Source organism: Stenella coeruleoalba (genome assembly GCF_951394435.1).
Source record: "Stenella coeruleoalba genome assembly, chromosome: 6".
NCBI classification, from domain to species: Eukaryota; Metazoa; Chordata; class Mammalia; order Artiodactyla; family Delphinidae; genus Stenella; species Stenella coeruleoalba.
The window spans coordinates 71559244-71576688 of record NC_137151.1 but is presented as its reverse complement, the minus strand read 5'-3'; the positions used below and the strand labels follow the sequence as shown (position 1 = coordinate 71576688).

Below are 17445 nucleotides of genomic sequence, written 5' to 3'. Positions count from 1 at the left end.
GCATAACTTTCTATCCAAATAACATTATTAAAGGTCTTTTAACCCCTTTATCCTTTACTTTCTTTCCAATTTTGCCCAGGTAAAACTGCCCTGAGTATTTTACACTAGTGTCTCTTTTACCAGGAGCAAAGGTGATTCCTCTTAAAGTCTCAGCCTTTAGTGATAGCTTTTTTTATGCAAAGGAATGTTTTTAAATTTTTCAAAGATATTTTCTACCTCCCACAAGTATTTATGTTGGAGGAGGAAAAAGCTTAGAAAGAGAGAGAACACATACTTTTGGACTTTTGAAAGCCCTAATATAAAACAAACAATACAGGGCTTCCCTGGTGGCGCAGTGGTTGAGAGTCCGCCTGCCGATGCAGGGGACACTGGTTCGTGCCCTGGTCCGGGAGGGTCCCACATGCCGCGGAGCGGCTGGGCCCATGGGCCATGGCCGCTGAGCCTGCGCGTCCGGAGCCTGTTGCTCCGCAGCGGGAGAGGCCACAGCGGTGAGAGGCCCGCGTACCGCAAAAAAATAAATAAATAAAATAAAATAAACAATACATAAATAAATGAATTTGTGCTAGAAATACACACATGATAAAGCAAAACCCATAGCCCCCAGAAATACATACTTGATTCTCATTTAATTATCTTTAAGGTATCTATTACTTTTTTTTTTTTTTTTTTTTTTTTTTTTTTTTTTTTTTTTTTGTGGTACGCGGGCCTCTCACTGTTGCGGCCTCTCCTGTTGTGGAGCACAGGCTCCGGACGCACAGGCTCAGCGGCCATGGCCCACGGGCCCAGCCGCTCCGTGGCATGTGGTATCTTCCTGGACCGGGGCACGAACCCGTGTCCCCTGCATCGACAGGCGGACTCTCAACCACTGCTCCACCAGGGAAGCCCCAGGTACCTATTATTTTTAAGCTTTATCAACCAATATAACAAAAACATCAATATTCTTTACTACAAATCCATTACAATTTTTAGAGAAATGACTACTGGCCAACAAATTCACATATGTATATACCTAGGTTTCTTAAAGACTCCATTTTACCTGCAGTATTCTCTATAGTATCAAGTTGGGTGATAAGTCATTCTGGTGGCAAATGATCTATCTATTCCATTCAATTCAGGGTATTTCACAGTATGAAAGTGCTATGACCTAATAAACAAGTCTAATTCTAAAGTCCATCTCTTGATGATCTAATCTAAAAGGACAAGAGAAGGGCCATAAAAAGAGATGCCCCCTGTTGTCGGGGTTTTTTTTTTTTTAATTCTTCATTCTTAATGTACAACATGACTCCTCTGGCATATGAATGTAGGTGAAGACATAATTTGTAGGATAATAGGCACTAATATTACATGCTGCTTCAGTACTGTCATATTTCCAATCCATCAAGTAGATTAATGCTATAATAACTGTACACAAAACTATCATTTGTGCACTAATGAAGTCAAACCCAGTTTATCCTTAGGCAACTAGATTCCAAAAGCTCATTGATGTCATCTCTTCTGCTTCCAAAGACTATTTAGACAGTCTAAAGAAATAAGAAACGCATGCAACCTATCTCCAAATTTGGATGTCGTTCTGCCAAAGGTGTAAATGCAAATACGACTAATATAACAAAATGCTCAAAGAACATTTGACAGCTCTTAAACATGGACAAGTTACTGCAAGACACACAGAGAAAGGAAGGAAATAAATTTCCTGTTTGACATAAATACTATACTGATGATCTCAGCGATATCAACATAGACACTAAGTTCAACACCTGTCAAGTTTTAGGCAGTTATGATCTGAAGCCTTCATTTAAAGTAGATTTTTAAGATGTTCAGAGTTAAAATATGATGACATGTGACTTTATCAAAGCTAGAATTTTAAGAGCTATATATTAGATTCAACAATTCAGCCTGCAAACTATAGTACAATTCAAAGATGTGTAAGCAGGACATGACGCTTCGCACAATAAGAGTTTAAAATCATTCTCAGACTTCCCTGGTGGCGCAGTGATTAAGAATCCACCTGCCAATGCAGGGAACATGGGTTCGGGCCCCGGTCCGGGAAGATCCCACATGCCGCGGAGCAACTAAGCCCGTGCTCCACAACTACTGAGCCTGCGCTCTAGAGCCCGTGAGCCACAACAACTGAGCCCATGTGACACAACTACTGAAGTCCACACACCTAAAGTCCGTGCTCTGCAACAAAGAGAAGCCAACGCAGTGAGAAGCCCAAGCAACGCATCAAAGAGTAGCCCCCGCTGGCTGCAACTAGAGAAAGATCGCACACAGCAACGAAGACCCAACTCAGCCAAAAATAAATAAATAAATTTATTAAAAAAAAAAAACAAAAACATTCTCCCATCACCTCAACAGTTGGAGATCAATGTTCACGTCAGAAAGTGGCTCATGTATCGTACAACCCAGGGAATATACCCAATATTTCATAATAACTATAAATGGAATATAACCTTTAAAAATTGTGAATCACTACATTGTACACTCATAACTTATACAATATTGTACATCAACTATACTTCAATTTTTAAAAATTTTAAAGAAAGTGGCTCATGTTAGAGAATGGAGAGGTGTAGTGCCATGCTGTCATTTCCATAAACTTAAAATAGTTCCAATAGTTAAAATACTGACAGGTAGTATTTTGTAACACAGTGGTAAGGCTACTCTCTGTCTTAGTCCACTTGGGCTACTATAACGAAATACCACAGATTGGGTGGCTTATAAACAACAGAAATTTGTTTCTCACAGTTCTGGAAGCTCAAAGTCCAACATCAGGGTGCCAGCATGGTTGGGTTCTGGTAGGAGACCTCTTCCAGGTCACTGACTGCAACTTCTTGCTGGGTCCTCACATGGTGGAAGGGGCTAGGGAGCTCTCTGGGATCTCTTGGCACTAATTCCAATCATGAGGGTTCTGCCCTCATTACCCAATCACCTCCCAACGGTCCCCACCTTCTAATACCATCACCTTGGGATTAGGGTTTCAATGCATAAATTTGGAGGGGACACAAACATTCAGATCACAGGAGCCACTTAAAATATATACTGCAAGGAAGTGCAGATAGAAAGATTAAAGAATACCTTAGGGCTTCCCTGGTGGCGCAGTGGTTAAGAATCTGCCTGCCAATGCAGGGGACATGGGTTCGTGCCCTTGTCCAGAAAGATCCCACATGCCCCGGAGCAGCTGGGCCCGTGAGCCATGGCCGCTGAGCCTGCGCGTCCGGAGCCTGTGCTCCGCAATGGGAGAGGCCGCAACAGTGAGAGGCCCGCGTACCACCAAAAAAAAAAAAAAAAAAAAACACCTTAGATTGAAATAAGGGTCCTGAAGCAAGGAGCAGACATTCTAAGACAGACTAGAGAAGTGTAAGACAAAAATACAAAGGGATTGCCAAACTTTGGAAGAAGATTCACACTAGAACCATTCCCTTGGCTACAAGTTATCATCAGTCCTTAAAAACTTGTTGATTGACATCAGAATCCACTGCATATTCTATATTGCTTGCTGCATATAAGTATGTGTAGTAAACTGTACATAGCTCTCATTTTAGAAAGTAAATTAAGCCACATTCTACAAATCCATTTTATCAGTCGTTCAATAAATATTCACAGAACACACACACACACACACACACACACAAACACACACACACACACACACCCTGAATATAATGTGCCAGGTACCATTCTAAGCACTAGGGATAAAATTATAAAGAAAATCAAGTCACTGCCTTTAAGGCACTTAGACTTTAGTGGTACCATATGGCCCATCTCCCTATCTGTTATCTTTATAATGTTTCAAGTTTAAAACTCTGACGAATACTGGAGCCTATCTGAAAATAACAATAAAGATCATCTGATACACCCATAACAAGGCTTAATTCTGTCTACATGTTACACAGAGCTAAGAAAAAAAATTACATAAAACAGCACACAATCTCCAGAATGCCAAATGAATGCCAATTTACTGAGCCCATGGCAGACAAATCATCAACCCCACAAATCCCTCATCAATATCTCCAACCACCTATTCATTTGTAACAACGTGGTAAACAAAGGACTAAAATGATTCAAAGTGAGGGCACATGAATGAATGATACATTAGAATTAATATCCAAGGCAAATGGGTTCTAATATCCTGCCATTCAGGAGGCAGAAGAAGGAAAGCAAAACAGATTGAAAATTTAGGAAAACTTGTAAAGGGCAGAACTTCTCTCTTACAACCAAAGCCGGTGCCCAAATGAAACTAGAGAATAATGAGAATCTACCTCTTTCTGGTCAAAAACTACCTAGACTGCTACTGAGGCAGATGATAATGGTGGGGGGCGGGGGGGATAGTGACAGCAGTTAAGAGTCCCTTAAGACCCTTATAGCTAGTATCTAGAATATATAAAAAACTTACAACTCAATAACAAAGATGACAAATAACTCAATCCTTTCAATGGGCATAGGATATGAATAGATATTTCTCCAAAGGAGATACATGAATGGCCAAACAAGCACATGAAAAGATACTCAGTATCATGAGTTGTTAGAGAAATGCAAATCAAAACCACAATGAGATGCCACCACCTCACACCCACTAGAATGGCTTTAATCAACAAGACAGACAATAACAAATGTTTAGAGGATGTACAGCATTTGGAACTCTCACACACTGCTGGTGGGAGTATAAAATGTTTGGAGGTTTCTTAAAATGTTAAACACAGAATTGCCATTATGACTCAGCAATTCCACTCCTAGGTATTCACCCAGGAGAAATGGAAAAACATATCCACACAAAGATTTGTACAAGAATGTTCACAGCAGTGTTATTCACAGTAAACAAAAGGTGGAAACAACCTAAATGACCATCAACTGATGAGTCGATAAACTAAATGCGGTATATCCATACCATAGAATACTATTTGGCAATAAAAAAAGAGCCAAGCATTAATACCTGTTACGACACAGATTAACTTTAAAAGCATTATTCCCAGTGAAAAAAGCCAGTCACTAAAGAAAACACATTGTATGATTCCATTTATATGAAATGTTCAGAATAGGCAAATCTACAGAAACAGAAAGTAGGTTAGTGGTTGATTCAGGCTGGGATGGGAATGGGAATGACTGTAAACAGGCAAGAAATTTCTTTTGGGGGTGATGAAAATGTTTCTTCTACAATTGGATTGTGGTAATAATCACAACTCTGCAAATATATTTTAAAAATTAATTGTACACTTTAAAAGGGTATATAAATTATACCTCAGTAAAACTGAAATAGATTTTAAAAGACTTATTGCATTTATTGTGCACTTAAGTGCCTGACATAGTAACTACCTCACAACAACTTTATGAGGTAGACACTACTATTATTATCCCTATTTTACAATAAGAAAATTAAGGAACAACCATAAGTAATTTGCCAAAGTCACAGTGACTAGTAAGTGACAAGAGCCAGGGTTTGAACCCAGGTAGTCTGGCTCCGGATTCAATGAACACAGAACTGTATTAGCTAACTTCTTACAAAGCCCACAAATAAACGTTCTTAGGTAATAATTATAATAATTAATTAATTATAATTAAAGAAATTACAATCATCCTACAACAATGGTTCTCAACCATTAATGTACATGAATCCGCTAAGGAACTCTGTAAAATTGCATATTTCCACCAAACCCTAAACTCAGATATTCTGATACTGTAGAAACGAGGGCCAAGAATCCAAACTTGCCACACACACTTCCAGTAAATCTGATGCAGATGGTCTGCGACCACCATCACAAAAAAAAAAAAGTACTGTCCACAGGACATGGAGTACACTTCAAATAAGATTAAGTTCTTTTCACCCCTTTTATTCATTTGCCTCATAGAATGTGGCAGTAAGGATCTATGTAGATTAATTTTATTCAAGAAGATTCTTACCCATCTTATTCTACTTAAGTATTTGTGGATATGGCTTAAAGCCATGTTTTAAAACATGCTTTAGTAACATGCTGCAATTTAATAGTGTTCCAGAATAAGCTTTTAAGACTAATGAACTGAGGCTGCACTTGCTTTGGAACCAAAAAGTGGTTAAATGATAGTTTTTCCATTAGATGTAATCAATAAGGAAAGTAAAATTAAGTTAGTAGTTATGAGACTTGAACGTGAGCCATCTGAACCTATCTATGTGACACTAGAGATCAATTTCAAAATAGTATTCAAGGATCAATTTCATAAAACTGACAAACTTCTGGAGGTTAACAAGGGTGAAGAAAACAAATTCACAGCATCAGCAAGCCAATAACTCAGGCTAAAATGAATACAAGTTAAACTGAAAACCTTCCATTCTTAGTAAGGATTCATGTGTCATCCTCTCAAATGGTTATATTTAGACTTCACCCCATTATAAAAAAGATCCACCATTTTTCATTAATTTCCAATAAACAGCAGGCCAACTCCAGGTGACTATGAACAGATATGAACCTTGTAGCTAGGGCTCAAAATTTGAATTCTCTTTTTAAAAATGGTAATCTGTAATTCATAAAAGAGGAAACACTGACACTGTGTCTGAACTTTTCTCAGAAATAGAGATGAATATGAGATCGATAGCAGAACTATGCAAAAACAGCTGGTTAAGATTAAAAGTGCAGTATCTGGCCAAAAAACAGAGAGAAGACAAACAGTCCCACACAAGTATCAGACCTCAACATTGTTAACAGTGTTAACCTTCAAGATTTAATGGTTCTCTAAATCTAATCCTAGAAAATGGAAAATAAATGTCCCTCCAACTAAGAAACAATCCTCTCCACTACTCTAAACCAATTACAATCACTGTAACAATAGTACCTATTATTTTAAGTATCTGCCCTTTACTAGTACGTGACATATACTCACTCTCTCATATCAAGCTAGGTAACCAAAGAACTCTCTATTCCTCCTCCCTCACTCCTCTCAGCTAGCCGTGAAACAGATGACTCCCTACAGAGGATTTGATCTGTTGTTATACCTGCAGAAGTCTTGGCAGAATTGCCAGATTCCCCAAGAACAACAACAACAAAAAAAGGAAAAAACAAACAAGAAATAAGATAACATAGACCAACCATCACAGAATCCCTTCATGAACAGAAGCACAGGGACAGAAAATCCTCAGAGAGGCTAAAAAAAATATATTAAAGCACTTAACTAAACAACCATAGGTTATTAAACTTGGAAAATGTACCAGGGACTATGATAAATGGACAAAGATGAATATAAAACTGCCATTGCTCTCTAAGATCTAATTTTGTTGAGCGGGTGGGGGGCACAGAGCAGAGGAAGTGAGAAGAGGTGACTGAGATGCACATAACCATTTACAATACAATAAATGAATACAGGTGGTGTAGGGAAAAAACATAAGTCTTGAAGTGAGACATGCCCGGGTTCCCCTCCCAACTCTACAACTTATTGCCTAAGTGACCTTAGCCAAGTTGCATAGCCTCTTCTTGCCTCATTTACTTCATCTGTAGAAATGGGAAATATCATCTACCTTGTAAGGTTCTTGGAAGAATAAAATTAGATAAACTACGTAAATGCCATATACAGTCTCTAAGCTCACAGAATGTACTCAGTAGCAGTTATTAATATAAGCATCAGACCAGAGGGATGTATAAAGCACTACAGGAATCCTCTTGAAGAAATAACAATCAGCTTGAGGAAAACAGGAAAGAATTCACGAGAGGAGACGAAATATGAACCGGGTAAAAAAAATAATCACAAGTGCGCTAGACAGAAGGTGAGGGGCAGGGAGAGGAGTTGAGATGTTCACTAAATATCTAACACCCCTAATTCAGTTTGAGAGAAGTGAGGTAAAAGGCTCAGTAAATTAGCATTTCTATTACAGGATACACCACTTTGTATTTGTTTCAATGGATCTGACCAACACAAGAATATAAGTTCACCAAAGGCAACAACTGTTACTCATTTTTGTACCCCAGCACTTAGCAGAGCACCTAATGCAAATTAGATACGCAACCTAAAGACATATTCTGTGGAAAATACAAGCAGGTCTTTTGCTATCTAAAGCCTAAAAGATATCTGACAGCAAAAAATTGCTGTAAGTCTAGCAATAAAACCATCTAACCAAATTAGGAATGATAACATCTCAGGTTAAGCCATGAAGAAACTTCTCTGGTTTATAAAAGTTCTTAGAGATAAAAATATATAATCAATGTATATGTATAACTGATTCACTGTTATAAAGCAGAAACTAACACACCATTGTAAAGCAATTATACCCCAATAAAGATGTTTAAAAATATATATATATATATAATCAGTACAAAAACATAGCTAAGTGTACAAGCATAATGAAATGCTTTTTATGGTTTCTATTTTGCTAATGCAGTTACAGTTAATGGGAATTGCCATGACAAAATGATTGTTTTTATGAAAAGAACCTTCTTTATTACTAACCAATCAAATTTCATTTTTATTACTGATGTAGGAAAGTTCAAAACCATGATTCATTTATAGAGCGTACAAAAATAAGAAATGTTCAAGAATAGAGTACAGGATCATTTACAAAGCAATAAAAAATTAAAATGTGCATTTCTCTTACTGGCAAGGCAGAAACTTCTACACATAAATGTCTGTGGCTGGATTTGCTGAATATTATAACTTCTGTCTTTGAACAAAAAATGAGAAGCCTGAATTTAATATCTCATCTTCATGTGACATCTTCAGCCCATCTGAAAACTACTTATCAAGAAATATCAAAAATGTTTGAAAAATGTTAAGAAGTTTGATGTTTTCTTTCAATTTTCACTCATATATGAAAGGCTTGAGCTAACATTAATAACTCAGAAGTCTTCACAGAAGGGGCTTCCCTGGTGGCGCAGTGGTTGAGAGTCCGCCTGCCGATGCAGGGGACACGGGTTCGTGCCCCGGTCGGGGAAGATCCCACATGCTGCGTAGCGGCTGGGCCCGTGAGCCATGGCCGCTGAACCTGCGCGTCCTGAGCCTGTGCTCTGCAACGGGAGAGGCCACAACAGTGAGAGGCCTGCGTACCGCAAAAAAAAAAACGTCTTCACAGAAGAAAGACTGACAAATTTTATGGGGCATACATCACCAAAATCTTTTAAGTTAAAAATGAAAAATCATGTAATTTCAGAGTACAGAATGTTAATGAAGCACACAAGAAAATCAAAACTCACATTATGCTTAATATGGACTATTATACGAGATCAAAAACAAGCGTTCCAAGTGATCTTAACAGCATACCAAAGTTTTCTAAAAGGAAATAAACATTGTCTTTAAGAATTTGGTTTTCAACCTGTTCATATGATAAAAGAAAATAGGTCACACTGCTGTCAATAAACTGTATTTTGCCTCTAATCTAAAGTATAACCTATTTTGTCTTTGTTTTGCTTCTCCATCTGCCCCTTCAATATCAACTTTACATGTGCCAAGGTGATAAGCACTACGGTCTGAGTCTATTCATACAACTAATACAAATGAAAAAAGATTCTCTGAAATGTAATGGCCACTTCAATAACCTCTCAATAATTCCTCCGTGCCTCCCTCAATACTGGAGAATCCTCAGAATGTGGACTACAAATAACTAACAAAATATCTTTATTTTCAAGAGCAAAAGAATTGAACGCATTGTATTTTTTCAAATATCTGTTGCAATTATTAGATATTAGATATACAGATGTAAGAGCCTTGACTATCATTTTCTTCACTCTTAATATATCTTGTGAGCAATAGCATCACTTCTATCTTACAAAGGACCTTTAACCCATAGTTTCCACTTTGGGCCTCTAAGACGCTTCTGAGATGCTTTCAAAGTCCAAATTTCCCAGTATTCATGTGGAAGAAAGATGGAATAAAAAGCACTTTATTACTGATATAAAAACAAAATTTTTTAAACATGCCTATATTGATTATACTTACTTTCAAAATGCTTATATATCGGTGCCATGGAACCTATAAAACTACTTTCCTAGATCATACCATAAATTAATGCAACTGCGAGAATGAAATTAATAATAAATTTAAATAATTAAGCACCTGCATGCCCACAATGAGATAAATGAAATATTCCAAGTCTTCTTTTTCATCCTTTACATAGTTTACAGAGCTTCTAAATAAAGAACAGAACAGATATTGTCCTGATTTCAAAAGATTAATAATCATAGTATGATGAAATTAACTAATATGCTTAAACTATATCAACACATTAGTGAAGTAATAAGATCATTCAGAAACGATGGTATAGAAATTAATAAAAATAAAGACACTTTGGATATTTTGCTGACCAAAATGGTAAAGGGATAACAGTACAAAGGTAACATCCTCAGAGGCACCTAGGGAACAAAAGCAGTAACAAACTACCACATACTGAACATACCATGTACTACCCTCGGTGATTAGAATACATTATAAAATATACTATCCCCTTTTCACAAATAAGGAAACTGTGGCCTAGAAAGCTCTGCCCAAGATCATAAAACAGAAAGCAGAACTGAGCTTAGAATTCAGTTGTCTCACTCCAATGGCCTTGTTCCTAACCTTTATACTCTATTACCTAACAGAGTTTCAATTTCCTCATCCATAAAACAAGAAAAATGCCTAACATGATCAAATTGTTAATACTAGCAACTATGTATCAATATATCATCTAGCACAGTCGGTCAAAAATGGACGCTTAGGGGCTTCCCTGGTGGCGGCGCAGTGGTTAAGAGTCCGCCTGCCAATGCAGGGGACACGGGTTCGTGCCCCGGTCTAGGAGGATCCCACATGCCGCAGAGCGGCTGGGCCCGTGAGCCATGGCCTCTGGGCCAGCGCGTCCGGAGCCTGTGCTCCGCAACTGGACAGGCCACAGCAGTGAGAGGCCTGCGTACCGCAGAAAAGGGGAAAAAAAAAAGGACGCTTACTCTTATCATCAACCAGATACTTAGCAGCTAAGTTTTTAAGGCTAAAACCTTTTGGCAATGCTAACAAACAAATCACCACTGAAAAAGTCTCAGAGTATTTATACCTATGACCTATACTGAAGATCCAATTATATAATGAAGATAAATATGGTTGGAACTTATCAAAGGTATAATCTTGAAACAAATATCTTATAATAATTTATTACAGGAGTAATTTTAATAAAAGTAACTGTTTACAGATGTTTTATATTATTGAAATAAATTATGTATTCTATTTATAGGTAATTTTTTTTTTTTCCGGTACTCAGGCCCTTCACTGTTGTGGCCTCTCCCGCTGCGGAGCGCAGGCTCCGGACGCGCAGGCCCCGGACGCGCAGGCCCAGCGGCCATGGCTCACGGGCCCAGCCGCTCCGCGGCATGTGGGATCCTCCCGGACCGGGGCACGAACCCGTGTCGCCTGCATTAGCAGGCGGACTCTCAACCACTGCGCCACCACGGAAGCCCTATTTATAGGTAATTTTAAAAGCTTTACCAAACTTATATCTTCACACAGGAAGACAGAAGCAAAGTCCAGTAAAAGAGAAAAACTGATAGGTAAATGAGCTAAAAATAATATTAATGAACACTTATTGAGTGCTTACTATGTCCCAGACACAATGCCAAGCATTTTCTATCCTTTGTCATCTATTCCTTAAATAATCTATAATTATCTTTACCACTTTGCAAATAAGAAACCTGAGGCTTAAAAAGGCAAGTAATTTGCCCAAGGTCACACATTTAGCAAGTAGCTGAATAAGAACCCAGGTCTGACTCTCACTTCCAAGTCCACAGGAAGAAAGCAAGGTGAAGGAAGTGATCAACACTGTAAGAGATTCCTGCAGTTTAGCGCTCAGCACCTCTCTAAGCTTTTTGCGTGTATCTGGTGGCACTGTGGAGCCCTAAAAACTGGAGTCGCTCCTGGTAAAGAGATGGGCAAGTGAGTCAGGCCTGTCCATCACAGTACTCTGTCCTTTCGGCTACAGTAACTACTCCAAATATGGTCATACAACCCAAATGGGAATACTCAATCCTTCCCCGGGATATGTGCCTACCCAACTATCTGAAAAAAATAATTTTTTTTAACCTGAAACTCGACTAATGTATTGGAAAATTTTGCCAGTTAAAAAAACAAGTTAAAATTTAAAATACATACGCTATTACAAAAGATTTTGAAAACCACTCAATATCCAGGACTATTTTCATCCTCTTTTTAAAGTTCTTAATCTAGCATATCATTATCTAGAGATCCAAGCTATTAATTCAAAATCATAAGTTACCATTTATTTCCATGTCACTGAGTTAAAAGAAAAATTCAAAATTCTCTCCCACTTTAAGAAATTTATCCAAAGAAACTACTCAGATACACAAATATGTATTTGTAAGCACTGTTTACAAAGTCATATACACCTGTGATGGTTTTGAGGTACGTGAAACTGGCTAGACTGAACTACATCTGCCAGAATACCCTTTCTACTGTTTATTAGGGTGAGCTACAAGGGGTATCCTCCAGCAGGTGTTGGGAAGACAGAAGGGAGGCAACAGCCATTTTGTAGCAAACACCTCCCAGTTATTCAAATACTAATCTAGGCGTTGCTGTGAAGGGATTTTGCTGATATAATTAAAGTCCAGGATCAGCTGACCTTGTGTTAATCAAAAGGGAGATTATCCTGGGTGGGCCCAACTTACCAACAGAGGACCTAAGTCCTCCCTGAGCTCGGGCCCTGCAAGCAGCACCTGTGGCACGTGCTCCCTCCTCTTCCTGGACCCCCTTCAGGGCTGTCTGCCTTTGGACTTAGCATTTGCTTGGCCAACCCCACAACAACAGCATAAGCCAGTTCCACGTGCGTGCGTGCATGAGGGGTGGGTGTGTGTGTGTGTGTGTGTGTGTGTGTGAGTGTATACAGAGCTAGAAGTAGCGCTAGAGCTCCTACCACTTCTGCTTCTCAGGCCGAATTAATACAACACCCAAATACCCATCATAATAAGACTAGATAAGCTAATTATGATTTCTTCATTACCGTGAAATACTAATGCAACCATTTAACAATGATGATATATATGTCAGTCCATTCATAGACATGGAAGGAGATCTCGATATGCTACATGACTAAACAGATTACAAAAAAGTAATCATATTATATATTATTTATGTTCATTTTTTTTATTTGTAGGGAGAGTAAATGAGGTAGCTTTGTTCACCAAAGTTTTAATGATGAGGATGAGATTTTAAATTTATGATTTTAGGTGATTTTTACTTTGTATTCTTTTGGATTGTTTTCATTTTCTACAGTAGTAATGTATCATTTTTATTATGAGAAAAAAAGAAAAAAAACAATAAACCTTTCTTATTACACAGGAAAAAAATGTCAGGTAGACTTACAGGCTAAAATGTGCTCAGAGTCTTAAAGGACAAACAGGAGTTATCCAACCAAAGTGGACAGTTCAGGGAAAAGGCAACATTTGCCAAAAATGGACACTACTAATAGTTTATTTATTTACTAATAGTTTAGAAAGGCAAGAGTTCAAGGAAAGGAGTGATGAGAGATGAGGCTGGAGAGACAGACTTGGAATAACTCACGGAGGCTCTTGTATGCCTCACTCCAGTCTACTGACAGTGGGGAACCAATGAGGTGTTAAAACAAGAGGAGTTAAATCTGCATTTTAGGAAAATAAAAATAAAACAACACAAACAGACAAAAACCCACAGAGGCTTTGCAGTGTAGAGGCTGTACTAGAAAGAGAACAGACTGAAAGCAGGAAAACCTATTCAGACACTACTACAGTAATCCAAGCAAGAAATAACAAAGCTGTAAACTAAGGTAATAATATAGCAGTGGAGACGGAGAGAATAGCTACTGAGTCATAATAAGGAGTAAGAACTGAGAGGACTTGGTGAGGGATACACTAGTGGTAAAGCGACAGAAGGTTCATTTAAATGGGGGAGTTCAGAGAAGGCTTTCAAAAAGATGTCCTTAAGAATGAGGTTCTCAAGGAAGGCACTTCATGAATAGCACAGATAGATGTAAGATGTCGTTAAATGTTTCCAAAAGAAATACCAGTTTGTTGGCCCACTGAAAGAAAGAATAATAAGCAAAGTGTTAAACACATTAAAAAACAGAGCTCTCAACTACAAAAACAGATTCACATTTACTTATTAAGTTATAACGGGACTATGTAGATATATATCTCTAATCTCTTGAGGTTGATCTCTTCCAAGAACAACGTTATTACTGCCAGAAGCAGACTGCTGTGATTAGTTGTTAGATTTGAGTCACACTTACAAGTCAAATACAAGGTTTCATATAAATTATTGGTATAGCCACCCTTTTTTCGCTGTTGCCAAAATATAATCTTTCAAATTTTTAAAATTAGAACCATTTAAATTCAAAAGTAAAATATTCTCACTCCACCAACATCCTAACCTTATTACTCTGACATTACTAGTTAAAATTAGTTGAATATTCTTCTACATTTTTCTTTGCTTACATATACATGTTTATACAGGGTTCGTTTATTTAACGACAGTGGGTTCATACTATATACATATACACACATACACTATTCTATAACTTGTTTTTACTTAAGATAATCAGAGTTTTCAAGCCAATACATTTAACAGATATACCTCTTCATTTTTAGTATCTGTAATAATGTGGGCATGCCATAACTTAGGACATTTCTGGGTTTTTGCTATTACAAATAATACCACAATTATTACTGTTGTATATTTCTTTAAATACTGGTCCTTCTATTTCTATCAGATAAATCTCATTAAGAAGAATTTCTGGGTCAAGTAACAGCATTTAAATAAATATTGCTATGTTAAGTTCCCAAAAGGCAGTGATTTCTTACAGACTCACCAATACTTTGAGGGTCCAACTGAGTGGAAATTAGTGGAGAGCATCTTTTCATACCTTCACTGCTGATTTGCATTTCCCCTTTTGTGAACTGCCTGTTCCTGTCCTTTATCTTTGATTCTGTTGGACTGTCTTTTTCTTAATTTGTAGAAACTTATGTCTCTCATTGTACAAAGCTTTTTAAATTTATGTGCAATAAAATCCATAATTTTTTTCTTCCATGAACTCTGAATTCTGTGTCTTGCTTGGGCCTCCTACGCTATATCTCCTATATTTTTTCCTAATTATTTTATTACAGTTTGGTTTTTGTTCTTATTTTACACTTAAATCTTTAATTCATCTGGAATTTATTCTAGCAATGTTATGACTTACGAGTTGTCCCAACACCATTTATTGAATTATCCATCTATAAACGCCTCCTCCTAGAGTGACCACTCCAAAAAGCTAAGATGAAAGACTGATAAAATTCCTAGAAATTCTTAAATTTCACTAATGGAAGCAAAGTTCCAAACTTATTAAAAGCTTACTAAAAGATATTCATCATTTTTTCTTTAAAAGAAATCACACATTAGGGAATACAGTATACTAATATCAGCATACACTGAAATATTTTAACATAGCAGCAATCTAAATTAAATTAATGATCTAATTTGTTTTAAACATAAATGGTATAAATAGAAATAATCGTTGTTTGAAATCTCAAGAATATTCATTGATTCAGGTCACGAATATTTACTGAGCACCAACTGACAGGTCCTCAAGATACTAGAGACAGGGACTTTCCTGGTGGTGCAGTGGTTAAGAATCCACCTGCCAATGCAGGGGACAGGGGTTCTAGCCCTGGTCCAGGAAGATGTCACATGCTGCGGAGCAACGAAGCCCGTGCGCCACAACTACTGAACCTGCGCTCTAGAGCCCACGAGCCACAACTACTGAGCCCACGTACCACAACTACTGATGCTCACATGCCTAGAGCCCGTGCTCTACAACAAGAGAAGCCACTGCAATGAGAAGCCTGCGCACCGCTACAAAGAGTAGGCCCTGCTCACCGCAACTAGAGAGAAGCCCTCACGCAGCAATGAAGACGCAAGGCAGCCAAAAATAAATAAATAAATTTTAAAAAGAAAAAAGGATACTAGAGACAAAGTAAGTATTATCCCAGCTTTTATGAAGCTTGCAATCTAGTGGGAGCCTCCCTCTCTTTTAGAAAACAGTCTTTAAGTGAAAAAAGGAAAAAAAGAAGTGTATGTTCACACAAATGCAATGAAAAACATTTTGGCAAATTCTGTAACACATTCAGTACTTTCCATTTCAAAAATACTACCTTATTGTAAATGTACCTATTTATCCTCGTGACTGAATATTTACCATACTCACCGTGAGAATACTGCTAGGCTGTTTAAGGTTAACTCCATTTAAAGATTAACGGTGACCCATCAACCTACACTTACAATAGTCTCCTCACTTTCTCAACAATATGTAATTTCTTTCACTACAGTAAATAAGAACCTCGATAACAGAAATACATTATAAATCTATTTACATCAGTCATGTTCAGTCCGTCAAGTCAAAGGTGTTTCAAAAAATTCATGTAGACTTAAAAATGTGTCAATGAATCCTAGAGACGTAGCAAATGATAATACTGTGCTGCTCGGAAAGGAAACTTCGGTGGCCACTCAAATGACAATGGCGACTCACTAGTGACAATCACCTTAAACTTCAGGTCCCACACCGAGGTTGCCCCCATACTTAATCACTGAAGCCTTCGGAAGCCCTGCCCCTGTGGCCACGCCCCTACCTTAATTCCAACCCACGGCGTTCTCCACGCACCCCAACACGTCCAGACCCAGTGGGCAGCTGGACAAAGCAGTGCCCAGGAAAGACAGATGGAACTCCCAGTCCTACCGGGTGACCTTGGCCAAATTTCTCCCCCTCCGTCTTCTCATCTATGAGATGCGGCTGGTAGTCAGTGCCCACCTCCATCCCCAGGCCTGAGTTCAGCGTCTAATGCTGCAAGGCTGGAGGAAACCTGCAGTCCTAAAGCCCACAGTGCTCCCCACGACTGCCCCACGCCGGTCCCCGCCTCCGTCCGGGTCCGCGGCCATGCACGCTACCTGCAATCTGCGAGACGAAGGCTTCTGCCACTAGAGACATGTCGGCTGGGCGGCCCTGCGCCCGCGGTTCCTACTCCCCGGGAACCTCAGCGAACTCCTGCGCACCCCGGCGATTCCTGGCACCTAACAGACCTGGCACCGGCTGAGGCTCGGACTAGAAAAGCCCACCCCCGCGGCGGCCGTGCCTGCTCCTGCGGCGAAGACCCTAAGGTTACCTCCAGGCCAGGCCAGGAACTTCCGGCGCAGCTGACAGCGGCGAGCAAGCACTTCCGCCGGCCCCGCCTCTGACTCCTCCCGGCGGTGCTGTTCCGGGCTCACGGCCGCTGGGGGCCGCCGGTGGGCGGGGGGAGGGGAGGGAGAGGGGAGAAGGGTGTTTGATTCCGGACTCCAGCCTACCCGGAAGGCGGGGGTACCCCAGACGTTTTCAGTTTCCTTTCTAAGCGAGGATTTTGTAAGCAAGTAACTTTTTTTTAAAGTCGTTTCAAACAACAAGCATTTGTTTGCTCTTAATTGTATAGGTTGGTGATTTTTTTAATTCTATTTTTTATATAAGTTTTAAAGGTT

At 38.9% G+C, this 17445-nt stretch overlaps 1 protein-coding gene across 1 annotated transcript in view; it reads right to left on the bottom strand.

The window, feature by feature from the left end:
• MTX2 (metaxin 2) overlaps positions 1-17144 on the bottom strand; it is a 65010-nt gene extending 47866 nt beyond the window's left edge. The window contains exon 1 of the mRNA XM_079925265.1: positions 16882-17144. Coding sequence (XP_079781391.1) covers positions 16882-16921 — 40 coding nt within the window. The 5' untranslated portion in view covers positions 16922-17144. The remainder of the gene's footprint in view (positions 1-16881) is intronic.
• Positions 17145-17445: the final 301 nt, after the last annotated feature.